The sequence below is a fragment of the Epinephelus lanceolatus genome, chromosome 20 (genome assembly GCF_041903045.1).
Source record: "Epinephelus lanceolatus isolate andai-2023 chromosome 20, ASM4190304v1, whole genome shotgun sequence".
NCBI classification, from domain to species: Eukaryota; Metazoa; Chordata; class Actinopteri; order Perciformes; family Serranidae; genus Epinephelus; species Epinephelus lanceolatus.
This window is the reverse complement of record NC_135753.1, coordinates 36,749,035-36,775,140: the sequence shown is the minus strand read 5'-3', so window position 1 is coordinate 36,775,140 and position 26,106 is coordinate 36,749,035. Positions and strand designations below refer to the sequence as shown.

Below are 26,106 nucleotides of genomic sequence, written 5' to 3'. Positions count from 1 at the left end.
GACACAAAAACAGGTAGATGTGGAGGCACCTTCAGAAAATATTTAGCTTTTTTTATTGTATCGTAAAATGCTACTGGTGGTATGAACAAACAAAATCAAGTAAATCCTTCAGTCAGTATCACATTTTATCAGAAGTGAAGTTTATTTACATATTTCACAATGTATAATGTTTTTTCTGTCTAAAGACCAGATGAAAAGGAGAAGAGTTTAACAAGGAGAGGATAAAAACAGCAGAGACACAAAGAGAACACAGGTTAAGATGCTTTAATTACATTACCTGTTGCATAGTTTGACATGATTAAACAAAACACCTCTAACGTTGTGCTGTGTGTTTCCAATGACTGACTCTGTCGCTGCTTGGGGCCCTGGTCTCATTCTAAAACCTGCTGAAACCAGATCAGAGTCAGAGGGGTCACTACAGAGGTGTGTGCACTACACATGTTCTTTCACAGTGAAACATCACCACATCTGTCTGGAGAGCAGGATGGATCAGGACAGGACAGGAGTCACCGCCAAAATGTCATGAAACAGTTTTTAAAACTGAGAATTAAATGATCCTAACAAAGTGCCGATACAGACTTTACTGTTGTACAAATCTTTTACAGCTCCATCTGGTGCCATACGGCGAGTCCACCGGAGGACAGTCTGTTCATCTTTAAATTTACCACAACTGGACAGGAAACACAGAGGTACACCAAGACTGGATGTAGGTATATTCATGACAGACCAAAATAATAAGGGTTAGAAATGGTGTAAGTATTTGCCTTTAACACAGCTGATGGACTGATGTGAATGACATTTAATTTTTGTAAAAGCAAGAAAACTACAGGCCAGATTATTGCACTGGAATTTGCTGTAGATATTCCTGGTTCCTACAGTATGAAGTATTAGGTTTTGATTCCCGTCCTTTAGCCTATGGAAGTCCATTTCTGCCTGTTAGGGAGGAAGAGAAAAAGAAAACAAAATTCAACACTAAGCTTTTTTCACTAGAAAAGTTATTTTCTCCGTTTTGCAGATCCTAAAAGCCATTTCTGAACAGAGATGTGCTGCAGGAATATAGAAAATCTAAATTTTCTGCATAACCGTTATGCACACCAGATGCAGCGCAAACCATCTGCGTTATTGTGTGTTATTTTAGTCAAAGACAAAAAAAGCTTCCTTTAGTGATGGCCAGATGAAGCCTCATGAAGCATTTTCTTTATTTTATGAGCCCACTAGATGGCACTTGTTCAACAGCAGGTTGAAGCACACTGAATTGCCATTCTTTGAGCCTCTCTCTTTAAACCATGAGTGCCATCTAGTGGGCTCAGAAAATAAAGACAATGCTTCATGAGGCTTCATTTGGCCATCACTACTGTCAGGATCCTGAACTGTTTGGTATAAAAATGGTCACACTTCACCACACTGTATATTTGATCCTGTCCTCTTTACCACTAATTTACAGCCTCATTCATAAAATGTGTTACAGGAAGAACTTTGAAAAAAACTAACTCACCAGTGCATTTTCTTTATGACTTTAAAGCTGTGGTGGCTGTGCAGTGAAGAGAAGCATTATTTTTTTGGACGAAATCAGTTTAATGGGAAATTTTCTCGAACTCATGACTTAGTATCACAAAATAATAATGACATTTCTCAAAGTAATGACTTGGTATCTTTAAATTATTAGAATATTCCTCAATGAAATGAGAAACTTTCTCAAAATATTGACCTCTCATTGAGTTAATATTGACAAACAAAGTCGTTATTTTGAGACATTAAATTCTTAATTTAAGATACCAAGTCATTTTTTTGAGAATGTTCCTTGTTATTTTAGATACTGAGCCATTGTTTTGACAAAGTTTCTCATTATTTTTAGATAATTAAGCACTTATTTTAATAAAGTTTTCATTATTTTAAGATACAAACTCATTTTAAAGCTTTTCATCATTTTCAGATACTAACTTATTATTTCTAGAAAGTTTCTCAAAAGGACTTTTTTTCCACCACACTGGTGGAAATGAGCTTCCATATTTTCCATCAAAGTTAATACAAACGTGAAGTCAGAGACGGTGTCGGACTTCCTCCTCACTCACTGAATTGAGTGCTCACAATGTGCTTTCTGTATTAGTTCAGTATTTTGGGAAATATGATTATTTGCTTTGTTGTCCTGAGTTAGATGAGAAAACTGATACCACTCTCATCTCCATACAATACACATATGAAGCTACAGCCAGTAGCTGAGCAGACGTTTGTTGCCACAGCTGCAATTGAAGGAGCAAAATGTTGATTTAAACCCTGTCAGGTCGTGTAAATGACCAATCAGCAGCTTCTGATTTTCCCTCACTGGGGTTTCAGTGAGCAGAGGTGGAGAGATGAAATATCCATGCTAAGTGCAAATAAGCTGCGTGTAAAGAAATTGTTATCTAAAGTTGCCCTGAGCCACTCTGGGAAGCAGCTCGATGTGTGAGGCTCTCAGCATGTAACACTCAATGATTCAGCAGGAATGTCAGCTGAACATAAACATGGATCACTGCTGCAGCTCCTACACAGCACAGTTACTCTCAACTACAACGTCACAGTCAAAGAGCGCAAGAAGCACCGTTATTTGCATCCACTTCTCTCAGTCGGCTCCCTGTTTAAACACCAGTACGGGTTGATTCATTGAAACATGTCCCCTAAACTATGTGCTCTTTTATTTCAATCTGACCTAAGGATTTCTCCATAGTGTGGGCCCTTAGTGTCTGTGCGTCAGTGCAGCTACACCAAAATGGAAATGTGGCTGATGGTGCATTTGTTTTAGTTTTGTATGCTGATTTAAGTCATTCACTTGGACTCGTATAAAGTTGCTGCTGATCTACTGGCTAATGGTACAAACAAACAGTATGTCACTTGTGCTCCGGTCAGATGCTACTCTAAACCTGTGTTTACCAGCTCCTTATGGCGCACAATATATGTTATATATCACTGCTGTGATTAGTTCAGGCAGGACACGATGTCAAGCTCAGCTCACATCCCAGCTACATTAGCTGATCTCAAGCAGCCCAATCAACTGATGGAGCAGCTGATTGATGGAAGGGAGTCAGCTGATAGATCACATGATTCCTTTCTATGCAACCAATTGGTGAATCTCATTAAGGGCGCCCTATTTAAACTGCTCTGACCTGCCTACTGTTGCTGCTGCTTTGCAACCTGCCTCCACCCCAGCTCCTCCTTTTTATGCTGTGTCTGACTTATCAATGTCATTTCTGTTTGTCATTGATGCTACTCTGTTCTGTTCCCGGGGGTCTTTGCTGCTGCTCTCCCTGCCTTAGGCTTTCCATGTAGGTAGTGATGGCCAAATGAAGCTTCATGAAGCATTTTCTTTATTTTCTGAGCCCACTAGATGGCGGTTTTTGTCCATCAAAAGGTTGAAAGCACACTGAATTGCCATTCTTTGAGCCTCTCTCTTTAAACCATGAGTGCCATCTAGTGGGCTCAGAAAATAAAGAAAATGCTTCATGAGGCTTCATTTGGCCATCACTTCATGTACGTGCATGGAAGGGCAGAGAGGTGTGCTCTCTCCACCTCAGGCTTTCTACATAGGCGCATGAAAGGGCAGAGAGGTAAGATCTCTCTGCCTTATGGAAGGGCAGAAAGGTGTGCTCCAACTAAGGCTCTCCAAGTAGTCATGTGGAAGGGCAGAGAGGCCCTAGAACAGAGCCATACCACCAAATAAAATACTGCAAAGTTTTCTTGACTAAAGTGGTCCTGACTTAACGTATGTTTTTTCATAAATGAGGTGGCTGTAGCTCAGTTCATACTGACTTGGGTTGGGAACCATGGGGTCGCTGATTCAAGTCACCATGTACAGACCAAGCATGGAATGACAGCTGGAGAGGTGCCACTTTGCATCCTGGGCACCCCCAAGGTGCCCTTGAGCAAGGCACTGACCCCCAACTGCTCGGGGCGCCTGTCCAAGGCAGCCCCCTCACTCTGACATCTCTATTTGATGCACGTATAGGTCCTGTTTTTACATATGTTTGTACTTCTTCTACAAAATATACTGTACCTAGAATTATGGGAAAAGATTAAAGACTAGACAAACCCCATCACAGCTTACATGTAAAAAGTTAATTAGTTTATTATTATTTTACTTAAATGTGTGTACTTATCTGTATCCTGCTGTACCTGCTCAAATAAAGTTTTCTTTGACTTAAGTGGTCCTGACTGAACTGAGGATTTGCTTCATTTCTTTGTCATAAGTAATAGTTTACTTTGGGTTTTAGACTGTGGGACAGATCAACTGATTTGGAGGGTAAACGTCATAGTATAGCATGTCGTCCAAACTTTTGAAAAAAAAAAGTCATAGTACAGTATGTCGTCCAAAATCATGAAAAAACGTCATAGAATAGTATGTCATCCAAAATTATGAAAAAAGTCATAGTATAGTCCAAGATTATGAAAAAATGTCATTGTATAGCATGTCGTCCAAAATCATGAAAAAACGTCATAGTATAGCATGTCGTCCAAAATTATGAAAAAACGTCATAGTATAGCATGTCGTCCAAAATTATGAAAAAATGTCATAGTATAGCATGTCGTCCAAAATCATGAAAAAACGTTATAGTATAGCATGTCGTCCAAAATCATAAAAAAAAGTCACGGTATAGTATGTCGTCCAAAATCATGAAAAAAAGTCATAGTATAGTATGTCGTCCAAAATTCTGAAAAAACGTCATAGAATAGTATGTCGTCCAAGATTATGAAAAAATGTCATAGTATAGCATGTCGTCCAAAATTATGAAAAAAGTCATTGTATAGCATGTCGTCCAAAATTATGAAAAAATGTCATAGTATAGCATGTCATCCAAAATCATGAAAAAAAGTCATAGTATAGCATGTCGTCCAAAATTATGAAAAAATGTCATAGTATTGCATGTCGTCCAAAATTTAAAAAAAAAAGTCACAGTATAGTATGTCGTCCAAGATTATGAAAAAATGTCATAGTATAGCATGTCGTCCAAAATTATGAAAAAAGTCATAGTATAGCATGTCGTCCAAAATCATGAAAAAAGTCATAGTATAGTATGTCGTCCAAGATTATGAAAAAATGTCATAGTATAGCATGTCGTCCAAAATTATGAAAAAAGTCATTGTATAGCATGTCGTCCAAAATCATGAAAAAACGTTATAGTATAGCATGTCGTCCAAAATCATAAAAAAAAGTCACGGTATAGTATGTCATCCAAAATCATGAAAAAAAGTCATAGTATAGTATGTCGTCCAAAATTCTGAAAAAACGTCATAGAATAGTATGTCGTCCAAGATTATGAAAAAATGTCATAGTATAGCATGTCGTCCAAAATTATGAAAAAAGTCATTATATAGCATGTCGTCCAAAATTATGAAAAAATGTCATAGTATAGCATGTCGTCCAAAATTATGAAAAAAGTCATTGTATAGCATGTCGTCCAAAATCATGAAAAAACGTTATAGTATAGCATGTCGTCCAAAATCATAAAAAAAAGTCATGGTATAGCATGTCGTCCAAAATTATGAAAAACTGTCATAATATAGCATGTCGTCCAAAATTATGAAAAAACGTCATAGTATAGTATGTCGTCCAAAATCATGAAAAAACGTCATAGTATAGCATGTCGTCCAAAATCATAAAAAAAAGTCATGGTATAGTATGTCGTCCAAAATCATGAAAAAAGTCATAGTATAGCATGTCGTCCAAAATTATGAAAAAATGTCATAGTATTGCATGTCGTCCAAAATTTTAAAAAAAAAGTCACAGTATAGTATGTTGTCCAAAATTATGAAAAAAGTCATAGTATAGCATGTCGTCCAAAATCATGAAAAAGGCATAGTATAGTATGTCGTCCAAAATTATGAGATCATGAGAAAAAGTCATAGTATAACGTCCTCAAAAATCATGAAAAACGTCATAGTATAACATGTCGTGAAAAATCTCGGAAAAATGTTATAGTACAGCATGTGGTCAAGAATCTTAAAAAGACATCATTAGACATCAGTATAGCATGTTGTAAAAAATGAAGATAAAACGTCTTAGTATAGCACGTGGTCAAAAATAACGAAAACACGTCATAGTATAGCATTTTGTCAAGAATCTAAACAAAACATAGTATAGCATGTCGTCAAAAATAAAGTTAAAACGTCTTCGTATAGCATGTTGTCAAAAATCAAGGAAAAACATCAAAGTATAGCATGTCGTCAAAAATAAAGATAAACGTCATAGTATAGCATGTGGTGAAAAATCACGAAAAAACATCATAGTATATCAGGTTGTTAAAAATCACAAAAAATGTCATAGTATAGCATATCGTCAAAAATAAAGATAAAACGCCTTAGTATAGCATGTTGTCACAAATCACGGAAAAACGTCATAGTATAGCATGTCGTCAAAAATCTGGAAAAAACGTCACAATATAGCATGTTGTAAAAAAATCATGGAAAAACGCCATAATGTAGCATGTGGTCAAAAATATAAAAAAATGTCATAGTATAGTATGTTCTCAAGAATCTAAAAAAAACCGTCTTAGTACAGCATGTTGTCAAAAATCACTGAAAAACGTCATAGTATATCATGTTCTCAAGAATCTAAAAAAAAAACGTTGTAGTACAGCATGTCGTCAAAAATCTGCAAAAAATGTCATAATGTAGCATGTCGTCCAAAATAAAGATAAAAGGTCTTAGCATAGCATGTTGTCAAAAATCACGGAAAAACGTCATAGTATAGCATGTTCTCAAGAATCTAAAAAAAAAATGTCGTAGTACAGCATGTCGTCAAAAATCTGCAAAAAACGTCATAATATAGGATGTTATAAAAAATTACAGAAAAACTTCATAGTATAGCATGTGGTCAAAAAGCTGAAAAAAAGTCATAGTATAGCATGTTGTAAAATATTACAGAAAAACTTCATGGTATAGCATGTGGTCAAAAATCTCAAAAAAAGTCAGTATAGCATGTGGTAAAAAAAAAAAACAGAAAAACGTCATAGTACAGAATATCGTCAAAAATCTGGAAAAAAAACGTCATAATATAGCATGTTGTCAATAATCTAAAAAAAAACCCTCATAGTATAGCATGTTGTCAAAAATCACGGAAAAACGCCAAAGTATAGCATGTCATCAAAAATCTGGAAAAAACGTCACAATATAGCATGTTGTAAAAAATCACGAAAAAATGTCATAGTATAGCATGTGGTCAAAAATCTAAAAAAAAAAACGTCGTAGTGCAGCATGTTGTCAAAAATCTGCAAACAACGTCATAGTATAGCATGTCGTCCAAAGAAAAGATAAAACGTCTTAGCATAGCATGTTGTCAAAAATCACGGAAAAACGTCTTAGCATAGCATGTTGTCAAAAATCACGGAAAAACGTCATAGTATAGCATGTCGTCAAAAATCACAGAAAAACGTCACAGTATAGCAAAAGGTTAAGAATCTCAAAAAAACCATCATAGTATAGCATGTCGTCAAAAATAAAGTTAAAATGTCATAGTATAGCATGTCGTCAAAAATCACAGAAAACATGTCATAATATAGCATGTCGTCAAAAATCTCGAAAAAACGTCATAGTATAGCATGTTGTCAAAAATAAAATAAAAAACGTCATAGTATAGCATGTCGTCAAAAATCACAGAAAAACGTCACAGTATAGCATGGGGTTAAAAATCTCAAAAAAACCATCATAGTATATCATGTTGTCAAAAATCTCGAGAAAACGTTATCATATAGCACATCGACAAAAATCACAGAAAAAGGTCACAGTAAAGCATGTCATCAGAAATCTTGAAAAAACGTCATAGTATAGCAGTCATCAAAAATTTGAAAAAAAGTCATAGTATAGCATGTCTTCAAACATCAAGATAAAACATCATAGTATAACATGTCATCAGAAATCTCGAAAAAAACGTCATAGTATAGCATGTTGTCAAAAATCAAGATAAAACATTATAGTATAGCATGTCGTCAAAAATCTCGAGAAAACGTCATAGTATAGCATGTTGTCAAAAATCAAGATAAAACATTATAGTATAGCACGTCGACAAAAATCACATACAAAAGTCATAGTATAGCATGTCATCAAAAATCACAGAAAAATGTCATAGTTTAGCATGTCGTCCAAAATCACAGAAAAACATCATAGTATAGCACATCGTCCAAAATCACAGAAAAATGTCAAAGTAAAGCATGTTGTAAAAAATCAGAAAAAAAACCCGTCACAGTATAGCATGTCGTGAAACTTTCGAAAAAATGTCATAGTATTGTATGTCGACAACAATCTCGAAAAAATGTCAAGTATAGCATGTCAAAAATCCCAAAAAATGTCAGTATAGCATGTTGTCAATAATCTAAAAAAAAAAAAAGTCATAGTATAGCATGTAGTCAAAAATCACCAAAAAAATGTCATAGTATAGTATATGTCGTCAAAAATCCGAAAAACGACATAGTATTGTATGTCGTCAAAATTGGCGTAGAAACATCATAGTAGTTGTTGTCAAGCATCTAAAAAAACATCAAAGTATAGCATGTCCTCAAAAATCAGGAAAAAATGTCATAGTATAGCATGTCGTCAAAAATCGGAAAAACTACATAGTATTGTATGTCGTCAAAAATTGCAAGAAAACGTCATAGTTTAGCATGTTGTTAAAAATCTCAAAAAAATGTCATAGTATAGCATGTTGTGAAAAATCTGAAAAACACCATAGTATTGTATGTCGTCAAAATTGGCGTAAAATTGTCACAGTATAGCATGTTGTCAAAAGTCTCAAGAAAACATCATAGTATAGCATGTCGTTAAAAATCTCAAAAAATTGTCACAGTATAGCATGTTGTCAAAGATCGACACAAAACGTCATAAAGTAGCTTGTCGTCAAAAATCTATAAAAACAGCATGGTGTATAGGTATTATCATTATCATTACTATCTGTCCTGCATGTCTCTCTGTCTCTCTCTCTCTCTTTCTGTCTCATTGTGTCATACGGATTATTGTTAATTTATTTATTTATAATTTTTTTATTTAATTTAATGTTGATCTGTTCTGTACGACATCTATTGCACGTCTGTCCGTCCTGGAAGAGGGATCCCTCCTCAGTTGCTCTTCCTGAGGTTGCTATCAATTTTTTTTCCCTGTTAAAGGTTTTTTTGGGGAGTTTTTCCTGATCAGCTGTGAGGGTCTTAAGGACAGAGGGATGTCGTGTGCTGTAAAGCCCTGTGAGGCAAATTGTGATTTGTGATATTGGGCACTATAAATAAAATTGATTGATTGAATTGATATGTCGTCAAAATAAAACGTCATAGTATAGCGTGTCGTCAAAAATCTCGAAAATTGTTACGTGAATGTTGAAGGGTTTTGTAACTCGCTTCCACTCCCCACTTGTTGGTTTGGGACGGCACTCAATGGCGGAAATATAGTGAAATTTGGCAGGGAGAGGGTGTAGGGGTGGTTTGGGAAAGGCTGCTAATGTACCAAAAAAAGAAAAGTTTTAATTTAGCTCTGCTGTTTTTATTGTTTATATTACTGTCTTTTTAATTCTGTTCTCTGAGAGAGCCAACTGAAAGAGGCCAAGACAGAGAAATGCATTATGTAGGAAGAGGAGAAAGAAAGACAACAATAGGCCGACTGATGATGTCATGTTATTGGAGGACATGTTCAATTGTCATAAAGTCTTCAAAAAAAGACTAAAGTTTTAAATTAAGTCTGTTATTTTATAATAAACAGCTCAACTGAACATTTTTTGCCTGCCTGTTTGTCTGACTGACAGTTTTTCTGATCACTGAGAAAACGCTGATTTGACAACCAGTCAAAAAATAAATAACTTTGGAAGTAGTGAGTTACTTAAGTTATTTTCTCGTAGCTTAGCTTGCTACATTTCTCTGGGGATAGCTTCAATGTCGTGAAACTTTATTCTGATGTAGAGTAACTGGTAGCTTAATTCACTACATCTTCCAAGTAGTAGTGATGGCCAAATGAAGCTTCATGAAGCATTTTCTTTATTTTCCTAGCCCACTAGATGGCACTTTTTGTTCAACAAAAGGTTGAAACCACACTGAATTTCCATTCTTTGAGCCTTTCTCTATAAACCATGAGCGCCATCTAGTGGGCTCAGAAAATAAAGACAATGCTTCACGAGGCTTCATTTGGCCATCACTACCAAGTAGCTTGCCCAACACTGGTGGTACACAAGTGACATTTTCATGTTCCATGTAACAGTTGAACAGCAGCAACATATCAGTCAAAAAAAAGCCCCGTTTCCACCGAGCAGAACGGTTCAGTTCAGTTTGGCATGCATTTTTTCTGTTTCCACTGTGAAAAGTTGTGGATGGTACCAACAGAAGCGTTCCATACTGTCCCCATGTCTGGTCCCCCCTCTGTTGGGGTACCTAGCACACAGATCTGGTACTAAAAGGTGGAGCTGTGAACACTGCAGTCTGATTGGTCAGTAGAGGACGGTCACTCTGCTCAGGGCTGAGTTGTGTCTGGTTTTGAGGCTCATGTAACCACTGTTCATACTGTGGAGAGTTTTATTAGTAAACTTGTCAGTCAATGCATGAGTTGATGACGTGAATCCATCAGCACACTTTAAATTTCACTGTGACAACTTTGACCATCACTTCAGTTTTTATATGACACACACTTTTAGTAATGACTTTAAAAATATAGATTAATTTGGAGCGGATTATGTGAAGGTCATATATTCTAATCCTCACTTCCTGTGGGCTACAGCAACACTAAACCCCTGAGCTTGCCTGAGAAGGACTAAATGCACAAAGCTGCTATTTTTAAATATCCCATGGAGAGAGACTCTCACTGCAGCCTGTTCTATTTTGTTGTGAAAATGTGGGCGTGCAGCCTCGTTCTGTGGACGATAAACCAGGTGCAGACTTCCATCTGTGTCACCGCTGATGAGGAAATACAGCGAGTGCTGGACGGAGCAGTGAGTGACAACAACCCCGCCCACATTTAAGAGGACTGTCTGAACACACCGAGGGTCTAGGTACCATGTCTCAAGGGTTACTGCTGGGGAGTTTTTCCTAACCCTGTGAGGGTCCAAAGGACAGAGGGATGTCGTGTGCTCTACAGCCCCCTGAGGCAAATTGTGATTTGTGATATAGGGCTTTAGAAATAAAATAGAATTGAATTGAGTTGATCTTTTGGTTCCAAAGGCACTATACCGAGCGTGTTTGGTGGAAACGGGGCTAAAGTGACATACCACTGAGACTCGGAGGAGTCTACTAAAGAGGAGTTCATCAGCCTCCTTTCCATCTGTGCTTGTCTGGTTCATGTTGTGGTGAACTAAAGCCTTCATCGCTGCTAAGAGGAGAATGAGCCAGTGACTGCTGGAGCAGCTCATTATGTCATTACATAAACAGACTACACATACTGTCATAAAAAATGTATCAAGAACTCATCATTTAGTAAAGAGCCCATCTTGCAGTAAAATGCTGGATGGAAAATAAGTCACCGTCATCCTCTGAATTGGTTTTGAGAGTGGTTTGTACAAAGATCGTCCTTTTCAAAATGTCTTCTTAAAATCATGTGGTTTACTTTGTTACAGCTGAAATGATCTCTAAACTATTAAAACCGTCCGTTAAGAAAAACAGTATCCAGCATTTTATTACATTATGAGTTTGACATACATAATCAGTACCGTTCAGTTCACAGTTACATCTGCAGAGAGGGTGAAGCAGATAGGTGACAGTGGGTGAATCCAAAACCTGAACGGGTGCATCCTCACTCGTCCTCGGTTCAACAAGGCTGGCACGGTCACTGTACACATAGATCCATATAAACGAAGAGTAAATGAAGCACTGCGGACGAAGCAGTGTGTGTGTGTGTGTGTGTGAGTGAATGAGTGTCTGTGCATCTAGATTCTGGTTACTGTGCCTCTTTTGGTCTTTTCCACAGGACAGGAGATTGTGTGTTTCCCAAGTCTTACATCAACAAACAGTTAAGTAAACAAATGGTAGGTGTTCCTCCTCCTCCTCCTCATCTTCATCTGAACTCTCTGATAATGCTGCCTCCTTCCTTCCCTTTGTTCCTTGTCATGTCCCATCTCCTCAGTTCCTTGCCGATGTTACTTCTTGTCGCTGTTTTGAAATATTTGTTCGTAGGACGGAGGCGGGTGGTTGCAGTAGGATGGAGGTGGAGGGTAGGGGCCCATCATCATGTGGGCGGAGCCAGGCTGTGCCGGGTATGCCGGGTGTGTCATGGTAACCCCTGGGTCGTTACCTGTCATTCCGTTGACCCCAAAGCCCTGCATGCTCCCTGGCTGCTGGGAAACTGGAAAGAAGAGGAGAAACAGTCATCATTTACTAAGGGGGGGGGGGGGGGGGGGCAATTGATGCAGCATAGTGTCACAATATTTTGCGTGGTGATACTGTATCGACACACAAACACCAAGTATCAATCTTTTGTTACTAGAATAATAAAATCAGTTGCCTTTTCGGTCCACTAGATGGTGCTGGTGTTTTTTTTTTCCTGGTGAGGTCAGCAGAAGATATTGCACGTCTCTAGTGATGGCCAAATGAAGCCTCATGAAGCATTTTCTTTATTTTCTGAGCCCACTAGATGGCGCTTTTTGCTCAACAAAAGGTTGAAAGCACACTGAATTGCCATTCTTTGAGCCTCTCTCTTAAAACCATGAGCGTCATCTAGTGGGCTCAGAAAATGAAAAAAGCGCTTCATGAGGCTTCATTTGGCCATCACTACGACGTCTCCAGAGGTAGAATGTGAAAAGCACATATACATATATCCATAACTTAAACTGACATTTTTCAAAAAGGAGCTCCAAAAATCTCCACAGGGAACCTTTAACTGATTCACTTCTCAAACCTTTAGAGTAGTGATGGCCAAATGAAGCCTCATGAAGCATTTTCTGGAAGAGAGAGGCTCAAAGAATGGCAATTCAGTGTGCTTGCAAGCTTTTGTTGAACAAAAAGCGCCATCTAGTGGGCTCATAAAATAAAGAAAATGCTTCATGAGGCTTCATTTGGCCATCACTACTTTTGAAGAATCAGGGAACTTATTTTGAATTAACAAAATGCAGAATCCACCAGTGACAATCAAAGTTGCGATAAAAACCAAATACAAAAAATAAGTACACTGAATGGCTCTTTCATTTCATTCATTTCCATATCGGTTTAATCTGTTGGGGGTCGCGGGGTGCTGGAGCCTATCGCCTATAGGGCTGACACATAGAGACAGACATCCATTCACACTCACATTCACACCTACGGACAATTTAGAGTCACCAGTTAACCTGCATGTCATGTCTCACCTGGAGGAAACCCACGCTGACACGGGGAGAACATGTAAACTCTGCACAGAAGGGCTCCCCCACCCTGGGTTCAAATGATGTCATGTTTCATGTGATGAAAATATTAGAATAACAATTTCGACTCTCATTGTGAGCCCTAACCTCTTAATGCTATAAATAACTGCTCACTGCAGTACATGACTTCAAAGTGAAGGCTAAATGGATCATGAGGTAAAAGGCTAAACCAAAACCATTTGTCTAATTAATAAATAAATTTAGTCACTGACATGACTCCTCACCTTGTTTACTTATTCTTTTATTTGTCTGAGCCACCGCTGGCACTGAGAGGCCTTACCCATCTCCTCTGGGATAAAACGTCTGGCTTCAATCCAAAGCCCCAAATGAACTCTTATGAAATCATTTGATATTCTCAGAGCACAGAGTCAGAAATGATTTGAACAAGCTGTGACAATGACTTTATTTTGGAGTTCATCAGAGAGAGAAACTAGTTGGAACTGCCTCTTCTGGGTCACCTTTCTAGTATCTGGTCTGCTGCAGAATTGAGTTTTACATTGGGGTTATTATTGGGGCACTCTATCCAATTTTCTGCTTGGCTGACTGACACAGTAAAATTCCACTCATTTAATATTAAGTCGTTTTATCAGCTGCTGAACCCCCCCACAAATCTCGACATTTTAAATGAAGAATCCTTAAAGACCGCAATGTTGATCACACTGAACAAGATTAGATTAAGCAAGGAAATTACACCGTGGATTTGGCTTTCGACATAGAGGACACAGTATTTTGAAACACAAGTTGCCATTCGATTGATAGAAAATGATGCAAAGTGTCACATGGTTAAGATTTGGGAGATGCTGTATGTATAGTAGAAATTTGAGTAAAGCGATAGTTGAGGCAACCTCAGCTCACATCCCAGCTGCATCAGCTGATCTCAAACAGCCCAATCAACTGATAGAGCAGATTGATGGAAGGGAGTCAGCTGACAGATCACATGATTCCTTTCTATGCAACCAATTGGTGAATCTCATTTAAGGCGCGCTAATTAACTGCTGCTGCTTCCTCTGCGATCTGCTTTGCAACCTGCCTCCACCCCAGCTCCTCCTTTTCATACTCTATCTGGCTTATCAATGTCATTTCTGTTTGTCATTGATGCTGCTCTGTTCTGTTCCCAGGAGGTCTTTGCTGCTGCTCTCCCTGCCTTAGGCTTTCCATGTAGGCGCATGAAAGGGCAGGGGGGTTTGCTCTTTTTCTGTCTCAGGCTTTTCTCATTTGCAAATGAAAGGGCAGAGAGGTAAGATCTCTCTGCCTTAAGGCTCTTTATGTATGCGCGTGGAAGGCAGGCAGAAAGGTGTGCTAACCCTAACCCTCACCCCACCTTAGGCTTTCCAATTAGGTGGATGGAAGGGCAGAGAGGCCCAAGAACAGAGCCATGGTGCCAAATGTAATACTGCAAATCGTCACTGTCCAATGAAAAACACGTATCTCCACTTTTGATGATTTTGACTTTCTATGCGCTTTGATGGACACTTCTGACACCCAATGGAGATACGTGTTGAATAGATGATGTAATAAAACGTCTTTCCATTGGTCATTTGGATACCCAATGCTAATGGTTGCTAATAATAATAATAATAATAATAATAATAATACATTTTATTTCTGGGCGCCTTTCATGGCACTCAAGGTCGCCTTACAGTGTAAAATACAAAGTAAAATACAATAAAATACAAAGTACAAAATAATTAAACATTTTTCAACAAACAAACAAATATTAGTTCAAAAAGAGAGAAGGAGAGCCTGAACAGGTGAGTTTTCAGCCTGGATTTGAAGTGTGGTAGAGAATCAATATTTCGGAGGTCGGGGGGGGAGTGAATTCCAGAGTTGGGGAGCAGAGTGGCTGAATGCTCTGCCCCCCATGGTAGTGAGGCGAACGGAGGGGACAGTGAGGTGAATAGAAGAGGAGGATCTGAGGGTGCGAGCAGGTATGGTGATAGGAGGGAGGGCAGAGAGGTACAGAGGGGCGAGGCTGTGGATGGCCTTGTAGCTCAGAAGTATAATCTTATAGTGGATGCGGTAGGTGATGGGGAGCCAATGGAGCTGCTGTAAGACGGGTGTGATATGACAGGTGGATAGGGTCCTAGTGATAATATGGGCGGCGGAATTCTGAACCATCTGCAGTTTATGGAGGATTTTCTGGGGGAGACCAAACAGGATGGAGTTGCAGTAGTCACCCCGGGAAGTGAAAAGACTGTGAACCAGTATGGTAGCGGTGTGAGGTGTGAGGGAGGGGCGTAGGCGGTTGATGTTGCAGAGATGAAAGTAGGCTGACCGGGTTATGCTGTTAATGTGGGATGAGAAGGAAAGCGTGCTGTCAAGGATGACACCCAGACTCTTTACCTAAGGGGAGGGGAGGATGGAAGAATTGTCAGTCGATACACCTGTGGAGACTGGGAGGGGGTGCGAGGTAAATGATTTCGGCTGAATGAACTGAGAGGTAAGATTTAAACCAGTCAAGGGGTGTATGTGTGATGCCAATAGTATGAAGTCTGTCCAGGAGGATGGTGTGTGAGATGGTGTCGAAGGCCGCACTCAGATCAAGCAGAATGAGGATGGATAGGAGACCGGAATCAGCTGCCAGAAGGAGATCATTGGTGATTTTAAGCAATGCAGTATCAGTAGAGTGGAAAGGGCGGAAATCAGAGTGGAATTGTTCATAAAGATTATTGCAAGAGAGATGGGCATGGAGCTGAGAGGCAACAGTTTTTTCAAGAATTTTTGAGAGATTTTTGCTAGGGAATATTATGGACACTCCATGCACTGTAAAAAGTCAAAATCGATCCAATCAAAAGTGGAGATACGTGTTTTTCATCGGACAGCGACGAAATGGAAATCAAATTTTCTTGATTTAAATGGTCCTGACTAAACTTGTGTTTTATTTCAAATGAAGCAGCAGCAGCTAAGTCCATAGGGACTTGGCTAGGAAACTGGAGAGTCACTGGTTCAAGTCCCTTGTACGAACCAAGTATGGAGGGTGGACTGGTAGCTGGAGAGGTGCCAGTTCACCTCCTGGGCACCACCAAGGTGCCCTTCAGCAAGGCACTAACCTCCAACTGCTCAGAGCGCCTGTCCAAGGCAGCCCCTCACTCTGACATCTCTCTATTTAATGCATGTATACGTAGGTCCTGTTTGTGCATGTGTGTGTACTTCTTCTACTAAATATACTGTACTTAGAATGATGGGAAACGACTAAAGACTAGACTAAATCCCATCACAGCTTACATGTAAAGTCTAACAAGTTTTTTATTTTCATTATTTTATTGTCATTTTTAATATTCCACCCCATTTTTGGAATTGTGTTTGCCACTTTTTAATGTGTATATTTGTCTGAATCCTGCTGTACCTGGTGTGGTGACAGGGTGCCTGGTGAAGGAGACGTTGAAGGCTTGCTCGTCTCTCAGAGGGGACGGATACATCCTTCTGCGGACAAAGAAGCCAGCACCGCAGCAGAACAATACTCCCATCATCAGCAGCACCCTGAGTAAAAGACAAGAACATTTTAACCATGGCTGTCTTAGAAGAAGCAGAAAGATTCCAGTGAGGAGGAGAAGAGGAAAAGATAAGGCTTTAGTAATACACAATACACAATACTAGTGATGGCCAAATGAAGCTCCATGAAGCATTTTCTTTATTTTCTGAGCCCACTAGATGGCGCTTTTTGTTCAACAAAAGGTTGAAAGCACACTGAATTGCCATTCTTGAGCCTCTCTCTTTAAACCATGAGCGCCATCTAGTGGGCTCAGAAAATAAAGAAAATGCTTCATGAGGCTTCATTTGGCCCTCACTACACAATACAGTACACAATTGAAATGTTTTGTTAGTACAGTGATATCTGTGACACAGGAAACAGACACAGAGGTACCACCATGACTGGTCACAACAAAGTCACACCAAGTTGCATATATAATTAAACAGCATGTTATTTCCTCAGATAAAAATTACCCTCCTCTGCTGTAAATCCCTCATCTCACAGAAACATGCAGGTAAATACTATCTGTGCCCTGTGAGGATTTTGGCATTTTTGCCTTTATTTGATAAAACAGCTTCAGTGTGAAAGGGGTAGAGGTGGGGAGGACATGTGTCAAATGGGGTGAAGGTTGGAATTGAACCTTCATCTGCTGCAGCAAGAACACAGCCTTTGTCCATTTACTGCCACTGCTAAAATGCATTTATACACAGTTCAACACTTTTGTGTTGCTTTTATTGGAAGTAGAGCTGCAGCTTGCTCATTTTCACTGTCGATTAATCTGTTGATTATTTCCTCTTTTTTATCAGTTAGTTGTGTGGTTTATAAAAGTGATAATAGTTGATGCGTTTCCCAGAGCCAAATATGACGTCCTCAAATGTCCTGTTTTGTCCACAAGCCAAAGATACTCTGTTATAAGTGAGTTGATTATGCTTGTTACATTTCCGTGTGGCACTTTCTGGTCTGACTAGGTCTTAAGATGGGCATTTTACTCCGTCCACGCCTGTCGGAGAGAGCAGGAGACACAGAGCCCAAACTGCAACTCACCAGAAGTACCATAGTCTCTGGATGGACAGGGCTCTAACACAGCAGCGAGTCCCACAGCAGTCCTCATAGGAGCGACATCTGCAACAACAAATAAAGCACACAGCGAGGAAAATCAGTGAGCAATACACGATGAACCCCAAAATATACCAGGCTGTTCTCACGAATTTTGGTGCAGACTTCCATCTGTGTCACCGCTGATGAGGAAATACAGCGAGTGCTGGACGGAGCAGTGAGTGACAACAACCCCGCCCACATTTAAGAGGACTGTCTGAACACACCGAGGGTCTAGGTACCATGTCTGAAGGGTTACTGCTGGTTCTAAAGCTACTGTATTGAAAGTGTTTAGTGGAAACGGGGCATTAATAAAAGCACTGGCCCCACCGATCCAGTCATCATCTTGGACCAGTTATCCCAGCTAAAGAGTGAACTGTACCTGCTTGACCAGCTAATAGACAATGGGGACCAGCTACACCACCCATGTCCAGGTATGACCGGCTTAACCAGCAATTTTGCCCAGTGAAACCCCTCTAAACCAGCAGACCGTCCCATCGTGAGATTGACCAGGCTGGTCAACATTGTCCTTTAGCTTTAAAAGCGGCCAACAGAGGAAGAAGTATAGAACAGAGAACAGAACTACAAACTTTCCCTCACAGGTTGCAGAAAATGACTTCCTGTCTATATACTGTTTTATTGGAGGACAGAGAGTATCACTAAAGCACACTGACATTTCCTCCACTATAACAAGCCTCACAGCAACACACACAGGTGTATTGTAATGTTGCCATTCATCATGATTTCTGCTTCGTAAACAAAACTTGAAAAAATTTTCATTTCAAATGGCAAGCCCAGCAGCCTGGGAGCCAAATATTCAGGACAGTGGCCAGCGGTGATTGATCAGTCTATGGAGAGCAGCAGGAAACCTGCACTAATGCAGCTGAAATAATAACAAGGTGTGTGCCTGTGTGTGTGTTGTGTGACAGATGACTGTGGATAGCCAGCACGACAGTGCATACCTCAGACTCCCAGTCCTGTCTGGCATTTCAACACTAGCTCAGGGATGAGCAACCGTTGCCCCTGGAGGCCTACGAGTCTGCAGTATGAAAACCAGGAGAGTCTCTGCAACTAGCTACATCCATGCCAATGCCTGCTCAACTTCCTGCCTGTTTGCATATATAAATATTCTTTGTATTGGAGGTATGGTGGAGTTTAGAATACATTTAGAACAGTCGGCTCCAGAAGATCCAGACTTAACAGGGCAACTGTGACAATATGGATTTTTCTTACTGCAGTGAAAAAGCAACATATCACCACGGTTTAGTGTTTTACTGACTGAAAGTATTGGGACAACTGACTCATAGAACTCTGGATGTGTAGGCCGCATTATACACTCACTGGCCACTTTATTAGGTACACCTTGCTTGTACCTGGTGGAACCCCCTTTTTAATTCTTGGTGGCATAGATTTAACAAGGTGCTGGAAACATTCCTCAGAGATTTTGGTCCATATTGACATGACAGCAAACTCATTAGGTGCGTTTCCATTACAGTTTTGTGCATAATAAATGCAATATTTTGACAATTTCGATAAAGTACAATTGCGGCTTGCAGGTGTTTCCATTGAAAGGTGTTTGACATCTAAGCCGTAATTCTTGTAAAGCTCCGTCTCGTGGGATTACGTAATTCTCGTTAAAAAAAATGTACGTCCAGAGTCTACTCCGTAAACTTATTGATGTTGGCAATGTGGTTTTGGTTGCATCTACTGCTGTTGCCATGACCATTTTTAACAAAAGATGAAGGCAGCGGATGATAGCGGTTTCCTCTGTCCACACGTACCGCGTCATTTTGTTTTGTTTATACGGTAGCCGCCGTAAACTGGATGGAAAAGAACCGGTCCGGTGACGCAGTGGGGTCACTTGATGTGTTAATGCGCTAAAAGTGTTTCCATTACATTTTGCGACATACATCTGTATCTACACGTCTGAAAAACCACCTCATGAGAGCGTAACAACTTTTTCGCGATATTTGAGAGGTTTTGCGAAATTCAGGTGTTTCCATTACCTGTTTTCTATTGTGCTACGTATTTAGGTTTTGCGCAGTTCTAGGGGTAATGGAAACGCACCTACTGTCATGTTCAAGAAACCAGTTTGAGATAATCTGAGCTTTGTGACATGGCGCCTTATCCTGCTGGAAGTGTACACAGTGTGGTAACCGTCAACTTTTATATCACCTCATACCTAAGCAGTGTATGGTTACAACCCGAGCACTTCAGTGTTCTGAGCTGTAGTACAACCAAAGAAGAACCTTTGATTTAGGGAACAATCATGCCGAAGGTTTTAAACTACAGTTTCCACGATGCTCTCACGATGCTCTCGGGGATGTAAATGGGAAACATAATGCTGGCATGGATTCAGTTAGTAGTACTGTGAGCTACAACTATTTTTAGCCCAAATTTGTTTCCGATTTCAGTGAGTCATCTCCATTAAAAGTGCAGAATTAGCTGTGTGCAGCGTACCCATGAAATGTACAGAAAACTGCATTACACTGCTACTGAAGAAAATGTTAAGACGTGATGATTGTCAGGCAAATTCTAATGTTATAATAAGTTATATCTATGGACAGCTCTGAGGCCTGTACTATGAAGCAGGATTTGGGGTTTGGGATTTCAGGGTTAATTCTTGGTTTTCAGTACTACGAAGCTGGTTCTCTTTTTACCGGGATAAATCACCATGGTAACTGATGCTGAACAGCTAACCTGCTCCGGAGCAGGTTGACTTCAGGGTATCAGATCACAACCTGTCAACACGTAGTGATGGCCAAAAGAAGCCTCATGAAGCATTTTCTTTATTTTCTGAGTCCACTAGATGGCGCTTTTTGTTCAACAAAAGGTTGAAAGCACACTGAATTGCCATTCTTTGAGCCTCTCTCTTTAAACCACGAGTGCCATCTAGTGGGCTCAGAAAATAAAGAAAATGCTTCATGAGGCTTCATTTGGCCATCACTATCAACACGCCAACCTCTGATCACTGAAGAAAAAAGTATCTGCGATCAAAAGTCTGGAGTCTCAGATAAAAAATCGGAGTCTATATTTCTGCATTTTCCATTATAAGATTATCATTTACATCCCACGTTACTGACATTTTACTGTCTCGTAGTCACAGACACTGATACCGTTTCATCTCATATCATATGAAGCAACCTACTTCATTCACAGTTCTGATGATGTCGCTTGTTGTTAATATCCCCGCAGCCTCTTTCACAGGAAAACCCAGAGTTGACTGAACTAGTTGAGTCAACTAGTTTTGTAGAACTGGTTATCCAGATACCCAGTATTAGGGTTAGTCAAACCAGATAATGAAAAGATATTCTTGGTAAGATGAACTGGGTTTTTAGTACAGGCGTCTGGAGGTTTATTCATGGTGGACACTGGTGTGTAAATCACACTGAATCTAGAAATGTGTATCATATCTGTGTTCAGTTGTGATTCCAAGAAGGAGTGCATTAATTGACGCTAATCACGGCAATGAGGTGCTCAGTTTTTTTAAGGTGTCTTAATTGTCTCCAGAAGCAATGTGTCTCCGCTGCTGCTGCTGCTGCTGTGTACCGTGTTGATTAGCTGTATTAATTAACCTCCCATTAGAGCACCTGCACGCACACCTGTCTCTTATTTCATGCAGATCTGTTCCTCACGGCTTTCATTCTCCAGGTGGATGACGTTTAGTCCTTACTGGGTGAGAATTCAAGGTGGATGTGAGACGTTATTTGCAGTGTGTCTTGATGATTAGATCGTAACAGATGGCAGGTTAGAAAGACAAACTGACGTGACAGGTAGTGATGGCCAAATGAAGCCTCATGAAGCATTTTCTTTATTTTCTGAGCCCACTAGATGGCGCTTTTTGTACATCAAAAGATTGAAAGCACACTGAATTGCCATTCTTTGAGCCTCTCTCTTTAAACCATGAGCGCCATCTAGTGGGCTCAGAAAATAAAGACAATGCTTCATGAGGCTTCATTTGGCCATCAGTAGTGACAGGTATTCACCTTTGCATCATGACGTGGAAGAAGAGCTTTGGATTATTTGTATTTAACCTTCTAATAAATGACAAATGGATAATACTCTAGGTCTATTTAGTCCTAACTGCTTATTTATTTAATTTTCGATTATTTGTAGTCACAGTGTCAAACTGAATAAACACTGCCTTCAGCCTGCACACCACTGCACTGTACCTGTTATAGCAGTAGGCCTCAATACAAAGAAAACATGCCTCTAAATGAATTATTGATACTGTGAGATGGGTGAGGCAACACAGACAGGCCTAATGCGTTCTTGACACAGGGTTTTTCCTGCACAAAGGAATTTTTGGCACCCCCCAAAGAGGTTTTAGCCTGCGTCAAAGGTTTAATGGCAGTTTATCAAAGAACTGTTAAACAGGCAGAACATAAACTTAAATATGACGATGTTTACTGCCAGCAGTCAGCTCCCCTCTGGTTCTTTAATGTATTATTACACTGCAGCCTCTCGCCTGCTTTCTGTGTGCTGGGACTGAGCTCCTTCACCCACACACACACACACTCACACACACACACACACACACACACACACACACACACACTGAGCGAAGTCAGCACACAGCAGAGCAGAGAGGCCATGATGGAGACACTGATGTGAAGCAGGTGAAGTCAAGACAATCAAAGTCTACTCAAGGTGATGACAACTGCACTTGTTACTGTGAGTGCAATAAAACCTTTGTGAATAAAATTTATAAATACATCTGTTTAATCAGTATAAATGTAGAAAGCAAGATTTTCTATGATATAAAAGCATGAATTAAAGGGGTGAGCGAAGGGGAGTTAATTTGTATCCTAATAATACGGTTTATTTAATATCCTACGAATTAGCTGCCCACAAATATTACGTCTTTAAAGTTAAGTTACACAACTAACATAAATTATGCCCAATCACTGGCATCATTATCATGTAGGATATGTAAGAATTTTGGTGCATTACTTTTCATAGGATAATCCAACACACTGGTCCTTTAAGTTTAAATTGAGCATAGCGTTAGTTCAGGCAGGACACGATGTCAAGCTCAGCTCACATCCCAACTACATCAGCTGATCTCCAGCAGGCCCAATCAACTGATGGATCAGCTGATTGATGGAAGGGAGTCAGCTGATAGATCACATGATTCCTTTCTATGCAACCAATTGGTGAATCTCATTCAGGGCGCCCTATTTAAACTGCTCTGACCTGTCTACTGTTGCTGCTTCCTCTGCAAGCTGCTTTGCAACCTGCCTCCACCCCAGCTCCTCATTTTGCTGTGTCTGACTTATCAGTGTAACTTCTCTTTGTCAGTGATGCTGCTCTGTTCTGTTCTTGGGGGGTCTTTGCTGCTGCTCTCCCTGCCTTAGGCTTTCTTTGTTAGCACATGAAAGGGCAGAGAGGTGTGCTCTCTCTGCTTTAAGGCTTTCCACTTAAGCGCATGAAACAGAGAGGTGTTCTCTCTCCATCTTAAGCTTTCCATGAAGGCGCATGGAAGGGCAGAGAGGTTTGCTCTTTCTGCCTCAGGCTTTTTTGTTAGCATGTGGAAGGGCAGAGAGGTGTGATCTCTCTGCATTAGGCTTTCAATGCAGGCGCGTGGAAGGGCAGAGAGGTGTGCACTCTCTGCCTTAAGGCTTTGCACGTAGGCGCATGAAACAGAGAGGTGTGCCTTCTCCACCTTAGGCATTCCAAGTAGGCACGAGGAAGGGCAGGGAGGTGTCCTCTCTCTACCTTAGGCTTTCTGCTTAGGCTTGGGAACGGCAAGGAGGCCTCAGAGCAGAGCCATACTGTCAAATATAATACTGCCAATGGAAATTAGTTTTCTTTGACTAAGGTGGTCCTGACTGAACTCCTTTTTTGTTGCCTTGATGGTAATAAGGAGCCACTTCTGTTTTCATATATTGTATGTGTGATGGAAAATTCTGGTATTTGGTATTGCTATGATGTATGATGTGTGTTGCTCATTTAACCCCTACTGTGACAGCAGTGAGAGACACCAAGGTCATGAGCCAGGGAGGATCAGACACCAAAATTATGAGCCAGGGAGGACAACAAGTATCGTTGTTAGTCTGAAGAGATGTTGTGTTTTAGGAATGTCAAGGCGCCACATATTTTGCCTGTTGATGTGCATGTGTTATGGGAACTATAAAGATAGCAGGGCGAGAAGACTTGCTAGGCACTCTTACTGACTGACTGTTCATGCGGTTGTATGTGTGAGTGTCTCCATTCATGAATGCTTATTAAAACTCAAGAAAGACAGCCGACGTCTGAAGACTTTTTCTTTAAACTGTTTATTAAATAGTAGTTTTGCCACCACAAAATTGGCGACCACGAAGGGACCTCATCTGTGAGCGGATTCTGGAATTCTGGACTGAAGGTGTGAAGACTGTGCGCACAGCAAGAGCTGAGGCTCTTACCACCTCAAACTCCCCCACAAAGGAAGGTTGAGAGGAGGGCGTGATGTCTGGAAAACCGGGATTCCCTTCACCGTTGGGGTCCAACGAACTTGGTGGCTGTCAACACCTCGCTGTCTGTTCTGGTGAGTTTTGAGGACTGCGCAGGACAAGTCTTTTCCACCTACTGAGATAGGTTGGCAGACGTGCCAGGCACCGTTTCTGGGAAGCGGAGTGCAGGAAAAGTGGTGAGCTCGGTTTAGGTCAGGGACCTAAAGTAGTGTAGGTTAGAAACCTAACACGACACCTGATTATTTCAGCCTTTGAAGGCGGAAGAAAAGGTGGTGAGAAGCTGTCTGGGTTAAAGGAGAAGTAGAGACACTTGCTATCAAAGTGGAACAGACAGAGTGAGTGAAGCGTTGTTTTTTCTTTATTTCCTTTTTGTAAGTCATGCGCGTTTTTCGGGTAAAGGTAAAGAAAAAAATCCTTTAAAGTGATAAGTTTGTGCATTTTGTGAGATTGATTTTTGCTTCCACAAATTTGACTTACTTCTAATACTAATAAGAAAACTGAGAGTTTGATTACAATGGGATCTGGACAGAGCAATACTTCAAAAAGGAAAACTGAGCCTGATTATGGCGCTCCCAACGTGAGGATTATGGAGATTAATTATGGAAAGGAGAGCATGGCTCAGTTAGATCTGTGGGTCAATAAGTGCTGTTTCCCGAGAACAGGCAGCCTGAGCGTTAAACAGCTCGAGGCTTTAGAGGTGAGGTTGACAGACTTAGAAAAAAGGGGATTGGAAGTTTGGAGGTAAGGTCAAGTTTCAGGCAGATTGGTCAACTTTTAGTAGTTGGGTGAGGGAAGCCAAGCATAGGCAGGGCCCCATCTTGAGACTGAAATCGAAGTAGGGACATGAATCACTCACACAGTAAAGCAGACTGTCCTCTGCTCAGTTATTATCAAACTAGACGTATGTTCCTGCAGTGAATGCTGTGCACAAATCTTTCTTTTTTCTCTTTGTCACAACTTTCTTTTGAACACGTGGACTGTTATTTGAAAAATAAACCGGATTCCTGTATTATTAAAGCTGAAGAGGAAAACAGAAATTGAGGGCTGAGAGGACAAGGAGAAAGAAAGTGGAGGAGAAAGGAGGATTTTCTTCTGTGTTGTTTATCATTACTAACGTAATTTCTCTTCGCTGATGCCCCCAGTCTTTCTTTCTCTCTTCCTCCGTCTCATCACCACTGTAGCTGTGGCCAGCAGCTGAAAGCAAACTAAATAGATGAAAGTTGGAAGTGTGGAGGACGCCTGTCATCTGTTTGAATCAGTAAAACAAACTCTGCTTCCTAAGTCTGTGAGCAGCAAAGATTAAAGCTCCAGTAAGCAATCATGTGGAAATTACATTGAATCAAACTCAATTGATATTTGATGCAAAGGCTGCACGTGCTCACGAACCCACTGAGTCAACACTGCACTCTGCAGCTCAATGCAGATGTTGGCCTCTTTACTGTATTCCAGCCGACACATGAGCAAAGTCTCCAGATGTAGCACCAATTTTAACCAGACAAAAAGTGAATGAATGTGAATGTTTTTTTTATGTGAATATCAGGAGTTAGTTCATGGAAATTAACGGCTGGTGGAGCTCATTCTCCACTCAGGTGTCATTAAAGATGAAGAAGGAGCCATAAGACGATGTAATTAAAAGAGCTCCAGGCGAAAGCTCAGACAATGAAAAAACACGTGGAAAACATGATGGAAATATTTTTGCTTCGTCTAATAATGAGAGGAAGACTACTGTCTCCTCATCGCTCCAAACAGATCTGATGTTTTCAGCT

The 26,106-nt window shown here is 40.3% G+C and overlaps 1 protein-coding gene across 1 annotated transcript in view; it reads right to left on the bottom strand.

The window, feature by feature from the left end:
- Nucleotides 1-9,156: 9,156 nt before the first annotated feature.
- vopp1b (VOPP1 WW domain binding protein b) overlaps nucleotides 9,157-26,106 on the bottom strand; it is a 45,460-nt gene continuing 28,510 nt past the window's right edge. Inside the window, exons 3-5 of the mRNA XM_033638291.2 lie at nucleotides 17,838-17,915; nucleotides 16,668-16,801; nucleotides 9,157-12,270 (exon numbers count right to left, since the gene is read on the bottom strand). Of these exons, the coding sequence (XP_033494182.2) occupies nucleotides 12,065-12,270; nucleotides 16,668-16,801; nucleotides 17,838-17,915 (418 nt within the window). The 3' untranslated portion in view covers nucleotides 9,157-12,064. The remainder of the gene's footprint in view (nucleotides 12,271-16,667; nucleotides 16,802-17,837; nucleotides 17,916-26,106) is intronic.